Source organism: Barbus barbus (assembly GCF_936440315.1).
Source record: "Barbus barbus genome assembly, chromosome: 6".
NCBI classification, from domain to species: domain Eukaryota; kingdom Metazoa; phylum Chordata; class Actinopteri; order Cypriniformes; family Cyprinidae; genus Barbus; species Barbus barbus.
The window spans coordinates 2,687,736-2,702,303 of NC_136734.1; the positions used below are offsets into that span (position 1 = coordinate 2,687,736).

Below are 14,568 nucleotides of genomic sequence, written 5' to 3' on the forward strand. Positions count from 1 at the left end.
GTTGTAGATATTCTTACAAGGAGGTCAGATATTAAGGAATATTTATTCACCCGCATATCATTCCAAACCTATATGAATTTCTTCAATATCTACGGCAATCTCTGAACTGGTCTTTTCCATACAGTGAAAATATGATATGCATTGCAATTTTACTGTATATGAAGCATCCAGATGGTGATGTAGAAGTAAAATATTCAGTGTCTGGGGTGGAAAGGGTTAATCAGCCCCCAAATTTTAGAGAATAATGTGTTAGATCAATGGAGAGAATTCCTGCATATTAAAACTTGGCAAATCATGTTTGGTTACAAAACACGAAAATGGCATTGACATTAAACCTGGTCAAATGCACTGTTAATAGATCACTTTTATCTGCGGATCTGATGCACTAACATTTAAAATACCTAGAAAAATAAACAAATGTCAAACTATTGTACTAGGTAAACTTAATTTGAACATCTCCAACAAGAGATGAAGGCATGTTGTCTATAAAAACACTATTATTTGTAAATCAGCAGGTTGTAAAGAAAACATTTTCATTGAGACTTTTTGTTATCTTTTGTAAGCAGCCATATGAATACTTTAGCTCCTTGAAAATTTTGTCTTTTATCGGTAAAATTCAGCTGTGAAAACTCCCTCTGCGTTCGACTTCTGCAGCAAACACGAATATAAACAACGTCGTCCCTGAAGCGAAGAGTCTTGGTTTCTCTTAGGTTGTTGTCTCACCTGTATGGTAGCTGTCAGGGATTGATTCTTTCATCTAGAACAAGGAACAAAGACTGCTTTTAGGTGATGCCAAGAAAAGCACCAGAGCCAAGGTGAAGTATTGCGTGCCTTGTCTCCAGTGGAGCGTACGGCTTTGATCAGACGTACACAACGGTTTTGGCACACAAAAGCTTGAAAAGCCCAAACACACCATATAATGGGTATGTGTGCGCTTGAACCACACCTGACTCCTCTGCCCTCATCTGAAATGTATGAACCGCGTGTGTTTGACAGACTGAATAACAATGTGCTCTTAAAACGTCCTCATGAAAATACTGAATCGTGCATTTGCACCTGAGATGGAAAAATGGGTGCATGAACTTAATATACTGTCTTTTTTGTTATTAAAGAGATAGCTTAAGCAGATCAAAATCAATCAATTAAAACATGTAAAACGGAAAGGATTTAAGTTAGATTTTCTTGTTTTGTAGTTTTGATACAGACTTTTTGTTCAAATTTTTGGTCAATAATTTCAGACTTTGTTTTCTTTTGGAAAATGTTTTTTTAGGTTATGTTAAATACCACTGCATCAAATCTGAAAATGAAAGATTTTGACGAATGCTGGTAATCAAACAGCTGATGGTCCCCATTGACTTCCACGGTATTTCTTTTCCTACTAAATCAATGGGGACCAACAAATATCTTCTTTTGTGTTCAACATAAGAAAGAAACTTATATACGTTTGGAACAACATGAGGGTGAGTAGATGGCAAAATTTGGTGAACTATTTCTTTAAGTTAAATGTACTTCATTTATTCAATATTATGTTGCAAGGTTAAGTAGATATTAATTAACTTATTTTGCAGGTTTTTGCACACAATTTTGAGTCAATAGTTAAATCTACGTAACTTTATAATGCACGTGTTTCCATTGTTTTATATATGAAACCTCTAGGACAGGGGTGCCCAATCCTGCTCCTGGCGATCATCGACCATCCTGGAAAGTTCAGCTCCAACTCTAATTAAACACACCTGAAGCAACTAATTAAGGTCTTCAGGATCGCTTGAAAATTAAAGCCAGGTGTGTTTGATTAGAATTGGTGCTGAACTTTGCAGGACAGTCGATCGCCAGGAGCAGGATTGGTCACCCCTGCTCTAGTATATGCTTCTTTTTTTGGGGGCTGGATTTGCATGAGAGCATGTTATAAATAGCAAAACGCTGCCAAGCCAAAAACCCTATAGCCATTTCCAGCTGACCTGTAGGTGTTAAGCAACATTAAATGGAGTTCACAACCCATTAACTTCTGTAATGATGCATTTAGAATATTTAATGATATTATTGATTGCAGTAGTAGGCATTTCATATGAATCCAGTTTCCAAAGAAGGGTTTTTAAATAAATGTAGATGTATTATTGCATTCATTGTAATAAAGCAAGATGCCTTCAAGCACCTGATATTATATTCAATAAACATTTTACTTTATTAATAAACATAATCTGATTAAATAACTCCAATAAAAATAAGTTTAAAACTTCCTGACTGCACTTGGCTCATGGTTTCTATATTGAATGCAGCTCAGCCAGAATTGATGGTTAAAGATTTTGCAAAAGTTGCATTACCTACAGCCATAGCCTAAGCTTCAGTTTAATTTTGGATAACATTTCTTTTCCCCGCATACATCCATACATCCTAGTCTGGTCTTTCTCGCCTCCCCTCCGTGAAGTGTCATAAATTAAGACAGGTCGTTTCTCCAGAGTGTTATCTATCATACAGAAATATGCTGTGTGTGAAGTGGACTAATTCATTATGGCTGTGTGTGATATATAACAGCCACTCAAGAGGGTCAAGAGTACAGAAGAGCAATTAAAGCAGTCGTCAGCATCTTAAAACAAACACTAGTATGAGCCAAAGATTTACTGCTACTCTTCATTACTCAAATCAAAACTGGACACGAACCGCTGTAAGTCATGCATCTGACTCTTTCATAAGCATGGTATCAATCATAATATATATTCCCATGAACATCATAGAATAAGAATGGCATTTTTACCATCACTGTTTACATTAAATGTAATTAAAGCAGTATCATTTCACATGAACCTTGCCTTTTCCCAGTGTCAGTGTTTTCTGTTATTGGATTTTAAAGTATACAGTTTCTTTTCAAATTTTTGTCCTTCTTTTTTAACAATATACAAGAAATTCCTGAAATATCATGTATTTGTTTAAAATATTGAATTACGTCCTTCTTTCTTAAGAGGTCAATAAGAAATGACTGGAATATCATGTGGAATATTATGCGTTTGTTCCAAAAATTATTTTGCCAAATCTAACAAAAAAAAAAAAAATGGCTACATTCCTTTCTTCAATTTATAATGCAATGATATGTCTAGGTTATTTTAAATACAATTGCATTAGATCTGAAAATAAAAGTTTAATTTACACAATCAATATTATGTTGCAAAGAAATTACTCAAAATTGCATGCAAAAATCTGCAAAAGTAAATCTTTTTTTTTTCAGTTCTTCCTAAAGTTAACAGAACATTTCTTCAAAGTTAGCTGGTCTTTAATAATGTTCTCAAAACATTAGCACAAAAATGGTATTTAAACATCGTTCACTGAACTTTTTTTTTTTTCTGAAACATTTTAGTTGGACGTTCATTGAAAGTTATTTTTGAATGTTCTCTAATGGAACGTTCCCTTGCGGTTTCTCTAACATTCACATAACCAAGGAAAAATGTTTTTTACACATTTAAAAAAACTGGATGTTTTGAACGTTTAGAGAACATTCAGAAAAAAACCTTTTAGTTACACTTTATTTTATGTGTCCTTATAACAGTGTAATTGTACATTTAAATACTGGGTAATACTATAGGATTAGTGTTTGGCTTAGGGTTACTTGCATGTAATTATGCATAATTTATTGTAATTATTGTGATGTTATGCCCGATAACAATTATAGTTCCGGTAAGGTGTTGCAGACCGGACAGTTCTGATTGATGCACCAGGCTGTAGAGTTCAGTGCGCACATAATAAAACATCAGCAGTTGAAGCAAGTCGTTGTCCCGTGGCATTAATAACGTAGCAATTATAATAGTAAAGTAAATGTAAAAGGTGTAACAAGGGCACCTTAAAATAAAGCGTTACCAATCTTTTCATAACGGGAATGTTGGCACAGCATTCTTAGTTGGTTCAGAGACCATTCAAGAAACAGTCCTATAATAATGTTTTCTAAAATGATGAAATGGAACCATAAATGGAACGTTCACATAACCAAGAAAAAACGTGTTTAAAACAACATTCAGAAAACAAACAACTCTTGCATATCTTAATGGTGTTAGCTGAGTAGAGGTCATAGTTGTGTGATCCAAATGTCCTCCAACTGTCTTTGACCATATTTAATGTGCAGTACAATACAATCGCCCTTTAAATATGTGGCCTCAAGCAAGTGTCCATTGATTACTGTAATCTATCACATTACAGTACAGCTATAGGACATATTTGAGCAAGAATACATTCAAATCTTGTTGGTCCGATGACAGTGCTGACGACAGCAGCCACTTTATCACGTTAAGATGTTTAAGCAGGAGTCTGAGCAGACGGGAGCAGCTGCGCCGTCTAGCCGTATACCGCAAGTCGGTCACTCTGAGTTGTCAGGTCTGATAAACGAGAGCCGAGCTGTTCAATTTCACATTTCGTCCTCGTCATATCCAGCACTCGGTGATCATGCGCCACTGACCCGCGGAGGGCGGGCAGGAGGATATTGATAAAACAATTATCTGCTTGCCGCTCATTTGATTTTCTATTTCAATTAACGCCAGCGAGACGGGAACGGGGAGGATTGCACTATTGATTTTTTTCCCCGTGACAGGAGAGTGCGAGACTCCTTCACAGGCCACTTTGATGACACCGCAGCCGTGTAATAGCACGCTGTCCCGTGTCCTTGTCTGCTTCAAGTCTCACTTGTTGCAGTTATGTGTTTGAAGGAGAAATGGATGTTAAATTACTGTTTTAAGGCAAGGCACAAACATTGCTTTATCGGCTATTTTGCTTCCATAGGCCTAACTTGTTTTGCTTCAGACTAGCAGAAAGAAAACATCTAAAATACGCATTTACATTTTTATTATGCTTTATCTATTTGCTTTTGAGCTTTTTCTCCAGTTCAGTATAGCACTTAGCCTACATACACCAAATGTAACAGTTTTATTCCTATCTATTCTGAAGGTGGTTTGTTCATATAGCTATCATTCACACTGATTTCTATTCAGTTGTATTCCTATAAAGGCGAAAATGTATTTTTTACTGCCTGTATTTTCTGATTTTTGGAGTAAAACCTAACTCTAATATGCAATCAAAATTAATACAAGAATTTAAACCATGGCTTTATCCTGTTACTGCATGCAAATTTCCAGAGAAGTTGCAATAAAATTTTTTTTTAAAAAACACAATTGTTTTATACTGTGATTAATTTAAGTGGCGAAAGTATGGTGATATAGGTAAAAAAATTAAAAAATAAAATATTCACCATTTGGTGTGCACTGTATTATATTTTTGAAAGGCTGAAAAAAAGTGTTTATTAAAAAGGTCAAAAAAGTTACTATTTTAATAAAAGATTATGAATACAAATATATTTTTCTGATCTAAAAAGACAAAAAAACATTCAAAGTAAATGCGATCAATTCTGATTTCATTTTGACATTAAAGCTGTTCTTAACAACAACATCGAAAAAATTGTCAAGAAATATTTTTATTGACTAAAAGCCATTATAGTCTAACATGTCGGATATGAGCTATAATGATTAATCATTGCTAAAACAAACTAAAAATGCTCAAATAGTCGCATAATCATCAGATTAGTCAATTTATCAACTAGTTGTAGTGTATCTTATCATGTTGTAGTACCACGTATATCAGTTAAAAGCCATTAAACTTCATCTAATCATCTCCAACCATGAGATTCCCAGTAGACTCTATTGACACGACTGATAGACAGTCATAAAACCAAACCTGCTAAACAGCAATATAAAAGAGCTGCAATGATAAAAGACAAAGGAAAGAAGAAGTGCACTGTGGGAAAATCAAGCTCAGAGCAAAGAATTCATGAGCTCCTGCTTTTAACAAACCAGGGTGATCTCAATCATATTCATAAACAATATCAACATACTGACAGCATCTAGACGTTTATGCATGTGCAGCTTTAAAGGTCTACAAATGTTTACAAATCCTTTGAAGACTGGTCTGAACTGGACCTGCAAACCAACACAGGTGACCAACTTCAACTCAGACTCAAACAAAGCAGGACTTCTGTTTCTCAGTAAATGAAGAAACCCTGAAGTACATTTCTATTGCAAACTCATTTAAAAATCAAATCCAAATTGTGCATAAAACTAAACAAGTATTACATTTTGACGGTGAAAAATTGTTGCATATATACAAAATTCTTTGAATACAAAGGTTTGTTATTGCATTTATAATACATCTATAACATCTATAATATATAATATGTTTTTAACTCCATTACACGACACGGTTAATGCATTTACCTTATACTGCATATGTTATATTATATTGCATATACATTGAAATATAATATTAATTAAATCGTAGAGAATTTGTAAACTGCACAACATATGAGGTTTTAGGCCGTTGTGCTTTGCAGCAAGTTTGAAGCTTCCATTTGTTGCCTTATTTTTTCATCTCAGAAAAAAAGTAAGTATATATCAACCAACCTCCAAAATGGATATGAATAAAATATCAGTTTCTTCTCCTCAGCAGCAAATGAGGGTTACTTGCCTTGTTAAGGCAGAGAAAATACTGATTAAATTTTAATTTCACTGCAGTCTTTTTGCACCACACTTTCTGCTCTGAAATATCTGCTAGACGCTGACGAGGGTCATGTGTGCAAAAGATGAAACTACATGCACTGTGATCTATCTATCTATCTATCTATCTATCTATCTATCTATCTATCTATCTATCTATCTATCTATCTGTCTATCTGTCTATCTGTCTATCTGTCTATCTGTCTGTCTGTCTGTCTGTCTATCTTTTATTTTTAATGTTTTCAGTTTACATTTATTTATTTATTTGTTTGTTTGTTTGTTTATTTCAAGGCTCTACTACCTGCCAGATATCAGGTAGTAGTAAATATGTATTGTGGGAAGTCACCTCTTTGACACTGCTCTGTTAGCCAATCAGAAAGCATGGAGCCAGTTTTCTGCTTGTCAATCATTGCTGACATGTCTTTGGAGGGCATCACCAGCTGACTGCACAAATGATTACATATATACGTTGTTTTATGTCATCATCTCATTATGCAAAGTCAAAGAGAGTCATTTTAGCAAAGTGATGAACAATATACTTATTAGAACTATATTAAAAAGTGTTAAAATCCCAATTTATATACTTTGCACTTTTTCTACTTCCTTTTTTTTTAATAATAAATCATAAATCATTGCCTCCAATTCTGCTGTGACCCCAAGCATTTTAGAAAACAACTGCATTTTTGTGGAAACAATGTATTTGTACTAGTAAAACATATTTTTTTATTTCAGAAACAGATATTTTATCAAATAAAGTGACTGCTAGCTTATCCTCTTTTCCTCAAAAAATGTTAAAAAGTAAGAAAAGTGACGCTTATCATAAATCCACAATATCACTTTTACCAAAATCTGTAATCAAGCCCACTTTTCAAGGACATACGATAAAAAATAATTATTTAGATGAAAAAATCTGAAGTTTCATATTGCAAGATTTTAAGTTGTCAAAAATGGCTCTAATTGAAGAATTACCCATATCCAACTTTACAAATATTAACATTTTCTCTTATAAATGGAAGATTAGCCAAATATAATAGCACTAACATTTTCAAAAAGTTCCATTTTTAATAAGTCATAAAGAATGGCTCAAGATTTAATTCAAGCAAAATGAAGGATATTCTTTACAGATTGAACATAATTTCTGTTTTGCACCTGAAAAAAAAAATAATTAAGAACACACCTGCGTTGCTATGAATGAAAAACACACACACAAAACGTCCTGATGCATGATGAAAAGAGGAAACGGCCTTGTGTGAAATTCACACACATGCATGCGATATCTTGAGCAGCCCGACTCCTGTTGTATTTTCTCTCTATAAAATATACAACCCTTCCCTCTCAGAATTTTATCCCATGTGGAAAAATTATGGATGACTGCAGATCACAAATGGCACTCATATCGCATGCACGTCACAGGGGAAATGTAAAATATTAAAATACACGAGGTGGGGTGTGTAGCGTTTACTTTAGGGAAATGAAATATAAATTAAATAAAATATGATGCTTTAGCTCAATTTAGTTAACCTGTCGAGAGCGTGCAGTTGTGCTGACAGAACAAAATCAGTGTCTTTCAGGTCGTCTTGACAACAGACTTCATCATTTTTACTCAATGTCTTTTAAATTATGGTGTTTTGGGGATTTTAAGTGAATGTATGAACTCAGTTCTCCTCAAGTTCACCGCATTAACTATGAAAATGTTCAATTACTCAGCTAACAGGGAATGTTCTGGCAAGGTTCTCTCAAAGTTTAGAACAAACATTCTTACAGTAACTTTAATAGAATGTTCATTTAAAGTTATCTGGTCTTTCATAATGTTCTCAAAACATTGAAGACAAAAATGATATTCTGAAGAATGTTGGTAACCAAAGAGTTGGTGGTAGGCATTGGCTTTCATTGTACTTTTTCCATATAATATGGAAGTCAATGGCTACCGGCAACTGCTTGCACATTTTTCAGAATATCTTCTTTTGTGTTCAGCAAGAAAAAAGAAACTCGTACAGGTTTGAAATAAACTTAAGGGTGAGTAAATGATGACAGAATTAAAATGTTTGTGTGAAATATCCCTTTAACGTATTTCCTAATGTTCAAATAACTAAGAAAAAAAATAGATGTTTTGAACATTCAGAGAACTTTTAGGAAATTTTAATACTTGCTAGTTTCAAATGGAATGCTCTCTTAATATCTCTCTACCGTTCACATGACCAAGGAAACATTTAAAAAACTGGACATATTGAACTTTCCGAGAGGTTATGTTTTCATAACATAACAAGAACATCAGCATAGCATAACATTCTTATTATTGTTAGCTGGGCGTTGCACAATCTTCATTTTCAGCACTAGATTACTTTTTTTTTTACTAGATCTAATGCATTTCTTTTTGTTTTGTTTGTAAAGTTTTCAGCTATTTGTCTTTATAATAGACAACATGTGCACTCAAAATGCTTTGACATTAGCTGAATGCTTTTGGCTGCACTACTCACTGAGTGCAGTAACATTTGCTCAAGAAACGTACATTGTGCTTTTAGCTCTACACCGACATAGAAGTACATAAGCAGGGAAGGAACGCCAGGGATTTAAATCAATTATGCTCCATTCTCGTGTCCATTTTCCAGGCCACTGATCCATGCCGCCCGTCTCTGACAGTCCTCCACAGCCTATGGGGTAAGCAAGCTGAACACAAGCTGCCTGGGCTGAGAGATTGTAATGATCCACCCACCACATTCAAGTGCATCTTAACCACTGTTCAGCCCAGTTAATTGCACAACTCACTGCTAGAGTGAAAACGAACACGAACAGCAGCAATTGCTCAGGGAATGTGTACTATGTGCATAAACCAGGGGTCACCAAGTTCGGTCCTGGAGGGCTGGTGTCCCTGCAGAGTTTAGCTCCAACCCTAATCAAACACACCTGAAGCAGCTAATCAAGGTCTTACTAGGTATACTTGAAACTTCCAGGCAGGTGTGTTGAGGCAAGTTGGAGCTAAACTCTGCAGGACACTGGCCCTCCAGAATCAAGTTTGATGACCCCTGGCATAAACAGATTGATATTTCAGATGCACGTCTGCAATCATATTTAGGTCACTTTTTAATCATGTTCATGTTTTTTTAATGCTATTATACTAGAAATATTAAAATTGTGATCATGGTAATATCATATTTAGTGGTGCTGGAGAAAGCATTATTATGGACAGAGCACTTGTACGCTAGCCGAAAGCAATGGTTTGTAGTTGAAAACGCATTAATGATGGATATGTTTCATACAAACACACAGATTTTTACTTCTCAAGATGTTAATTGATGGACTGGAGTGGTGTGGATTACTTGTGAATTATTGTGATGTTTTTATCAGCTGTCATTCTGACGGCACCCATTCACTGCAGAGGATCTACATCACAGTGATGTAATGCTGCATTTCTCCAAATCTGTTCCCATGAGGAAACAAACTCATCTACATCTTGGATGACCTGAAGGTGAGTAAATTTTCGTTTTGGGTGAACTATTCCTGGCTGCAAATGCAAAAATGCAACTACTGCTTTACTAGTAAACCTCTAACAATTATTCTCAAATCACTTTATGCATGAATATTATCTCTATTGCTAACACAACAGCCAGCATCAATGTTTATGTTGATATTAATTTATTTGTTATGTTTTATAGTCTCTCCTAATTAAATTTGATTGCTCAAATAGATGTATAATATTCAGCGTGATTGATTTCACTCATTAGCTCTGTCAGATTGCATCAATACTAAAAAGCCCCCAGCAGACTTCAGAAGTGCTTACTTAATATAAAGCAACCTAATGAATCAAATGCAATTGCTTTGCTGTACTACAGGCTGACAATTGATTTTACAGAATGAGAGATGCATATTTACAAATATGCATGCACTGAAAAAATTGTTTTTGTGAGTGTATTCAGCATGTTCAGTTGAAAGGGGAGTTACTCACTACCATGGTAATATCTGAATGTTTACTGTACTGGCACTGGAGTGTGTTGTCATGACTAAATAATGTTTTATACTAAATTTACACGACCAATTGCCTCACAGAGCCAGTGAATTTCCATGATTTTTCAAGGCATTTGATTACTTACAAAGCAGTTTAATTAGAAAGCAATGTCAAGCCAATGAAATATTATCAAGCTGGGTATACATAGAAAAAACTAAAAGTTCTGACAAAATGTTTTTTCAATCAATCAATTGTAAAATTCATTAAAATAATTAAAACTGTACATAAAATATTTAGCTTAAATCATTTTAAGGTAGTATGACTGACTTACATAAAGAAAAACATCACTTTTCACTGAGGGAAAAATTACTGAAAAATTACTAATGTGTAATTTCTATTTTAAAGTTTTTTGTTTACTTACAAATATTTATTCATTTGAATGAATTAATTTCTAAACCAATAGGTTGAAGATAAAGATGTTACATGGTTAATAATCATTTTCATTTATAAATAGGAATGGGTGTGAATTGAGATTGCATCTATAGTTGCATCTACAGCATAGTTTAATCTATTGGAAATTCAATTACAAATAATTACAGCACAATGTAGCCTATGCAAATGTATTTGTTTTTCTCTTTCCAGACATAAAAATGCATTGTTAATTCAATTTAAAGAAAATGCACTTTATAAACTGAATTTCATCTTCTTCTTTTAGAAACACAACAAGGTGAGAAACTCTCTTTCTTTTCTAAACTCAAGTCAGTGAGGGCCATCTGCAAAGAATTAAACATCAAAAAATACCAGAAATAGGATTTGGGCCATGTATCTGACATGTCTCCCTAAAATCAGGTGAAATTTCCTTCTCATAATAACATGTTGGGCTATAAATTGTGAAATGCCTCGTTCATTCAAAAGTTAAGGGCCCATTTCTGAACTTCTGTGTTTCTGCTATGCCTATATCAGAGATACAGCTCTAAACATTAAAAACATTTCCAGCCCACTTATTGTGCCCAGTGCTCTATTACCATGCAATCAAACTGCATTTTTGCTGAGTAGAACTGCAGATATCAACCACACCTTTATAAAATATGTCATCAGAAAACACCTCATTCACACTTTGGTAAGGAAGCATCTGTCAGTGTAAAACACACCATTGTCCGTAATAAACGTGAGCTTCTGCAGGACTGCTGGTGGCTATTGTGAATGTAACAGCGGTCTGTATTGAAGAGCATCATCCGTGCAGGTGTATTATGGCAGCGTATTGTGTGGGGCATAAAGGAGCACTTACCTGTTTTCTCTTTGATTTCACAGAGCACGCTGAACAGAGCCGGTTTCATTCTGTGACAGTTCAGCCCATGCTTTCTTTCAAGGAAAAACAGGAAGGATACAGAATAATTGATCATTCATACACGCCATTAACACAGTGTTTCACATTCATAGTTCTGCTGCTGTGCTACTAAATTCATCATCTTGATTCCACCTGATTGCACCTCACAGCACCATTCAGCCAGTGTTTCTCATTAGGAAACTAACATTATTATTAGTACTTTTCTTTAATAGTTTTAACAACATTTATATAAAACCATATTGTTATGTTTAAACCAACATCAATGTGGTAAATGTATTATGGTGCATTGATCTCTCCAAAAGAGATAGTCTGCAACAAATGACACTGTATTAGCGTATTGTCTGCATTGTTAATATAATTAATAACCAACTTATTGAGACGGACAGCACATAATGGAGTTAATGTTTTTATATTTGAACAGCAAATAATGTTTTGTTTGTTCTAAATAAACACTGATTATTTTTCAGGTCAGGGTAAATTGTGTTTTATCATTCTAAATTTCTGTAGGCCATATTTTTAAACACTTTTTAAAAATATTTTAAATATACTTTATATGTATATGTACTTTATATGTATATTATATTATATTTTTTCACATTTGCATGTTACCTTTTACATTTTTATGCTATTTTATGGATTGTTTTGTTGTGTTTATTTACTTTTTATTTGTATTTTTAATATAATAATTTTATAATATTATAATTGAATTATTCATATGCATTGTTTTGTTGTATGATGTATTTTTAAATATTTAAATATTTTTATTTGTATTTATTTTAACATATTTTTTATTTTATTTTATATTATTACCGTATTATAATTCTTATTATGATTTTATTTTATTGTTTTTAGATTTTTGCACGTTACCTTTTACATTCTTTGCTGTTTACCGAGTTGTTTTGTTGTTCATAATTATGCTACTGACACATTTGACTGAAAAGCCTATATAATTGCTGTTTAATGTCACACTGTTATTAATAAATTGCGCTACCATGGACAGCATTGTAAAGTGTAATTGTAAACTAACTTTGCCTGCGCCTCGTCCAGGCTCTGGTCGGTGATGGTCATGATCTGATGCAGAATGTCTCCGATGTCCTGCTTGTTTCTGGCGTCGTTTCCGTCGTGAGGCACCGGTAAAGCCACCGGGTGTCCGGCGAGGGTCACGCCGCCCAGGGTCTGCATCAGATGACTCTCCTCCATCCTCCGCCTCAAAGAGCTCTGGTGTCTTTTAAAATCCTCACAAGAGATATGTTGATGCCGTCCTGAATCAATGCAATGGAAATGACGGATGCGCAAGAGTCCCAAGTGCGCGAAAACAAAAAGTGCTTTAATAAAACGACCCACTGATGCCAGAATCAGAAACAGTCTAGAGCACTTTGATGCTTTTACTGTTTGTCATTTACCTCGTTGCACTGTTTCTTCACACTATTATTCCATGCAGTCCAGTGGCAGCTTCTGCAAAACTTCAGAAAATCCCCCTCTGTTTGATTTTCATCCTCGATTAGAAAATAAATTGGGATGCATAAAAGCTGCAGTAAACCATTGGTTTTCCAGTGTTCTTTCTTCCTGTTGTTGAGCTGTGGAATAACGCAGACAGGTTGTTAAACGCGCCTCGCGCTCTTCTGGATGATCTACAGCAGATGGGTTGTGAGAATATCCTGTGTGCGTCTCGAGCGCAGCAGCTCCTCCTGATGATGTTCCCAGTGTTGCACAAGAGCGTGCAGACAGGCGGCTCCGCCCACCCGGGGTCTGCAAGTGTGCATCTGTGCTCACCATTACATACATTTATATATCCAGAGTCTGGACGAGGCTCAGGCAAAGTTAGATTTAAAACGACTCTTCACATTGCTTTCCATGTTAATACAACTTAATAGGGATTTATTAATACGCAGCTTCGCACGACACATTTTAAACTCGGGTGAATATTTATCAATGTTGATAGTCCATCTATACGGAATTGAATAGCTACTGAAAACTATTTAGCACCTGAACATTGCACTGTTGCTGTCTAGGAAAAAACTATTAATTTAATACCCCACACATCCTATAGAATGTCACACGGTATGGGGTAAGTTGTCACACGATGTTATTAAACAGACGAATGTGAACAGTAACACACTTATGAATAAACAAATTTCAGAAAACAGTAAAAATGTACAAAGATAGCATGCACAAATATAAAATCAATAAATAATAGATATTAATAATAATAATATTTAATAATAAATTAATAAATTTAATTTAAGTACAAATAAAATATATTTAAATATTGAAAATAAAACAATACCTAAAATGGCAAGCATCTAAAAGACTGCATGTAAAATATTTAGTTATAATATTATAATAAAATAATATTAAATAATACTTTTTAAACAAATAGAAAATATGTTTAAAATATATATTTTTAAATGTAAATGTAATTTAAAATATGGTCTATATAAAACACAACTTACCCTGGCCTCGAAATTAGTGTTTTTTTAGAAAAAACAAAGTTGGTGTTTAATTATATTAACAATGCAGAAAATATTCTATATCCTATACAGTGTCATTTTCTGCAGACTACTTATGTCAAACAAACAAAAACAAGCAAGCAAATAAATAAATAATGTCATTGCCAAGAAATAAATAGGTAAAACAAGCATATAAATTCATTTAAAAATGTTTTGTCAGGTAACCTCAAAAATATGCTTCATGTGAAAACATCTAAATGATCTGAATCAATCGAACTGCAAGAGTCTAAAATAATATTTTTTATA

The 14,568-nt window shown here is 34.0% G+C and overlaps 1 protein-coding gene across 3 annotated transcripts in view; it reads right to left on the minus strand.

Moving 5' to 3' along the window:
- Positions 1-13,520, minus strand: part of LOC306871637 (pre-B-cell leukemia transcription factor 3-like) — a 42,228-nt gene extending 28,708 nt beyond the window's left edge. For 2 of the 3 annotated variants that reach the window (XM_079419702.1, XM_079419701.1), the window contains exons 1-2: positions 12,840-13,476; positions 11,753-11,826 (exon numbers count right to left, since the gene is read on the minus strand). In XM_079419702.1, coding sequence (XP_079275828.1) covers positions 11,753-11,826; positions 12,840-13,012 — 247 coding nt within the window. In that variant the 5' untranslated portion in view covers positions 13,013-13,476. Of the gene's footprint in view, positions 1-11,752; positions 11,827-12,839 lie in introns of all 3 variants that reach the window. The other variant, XM_079419700.1, reaches the window with a different exon arrangement.
- Positions 13,521-14,568: the final 1,048 nt, after the last annotated feature.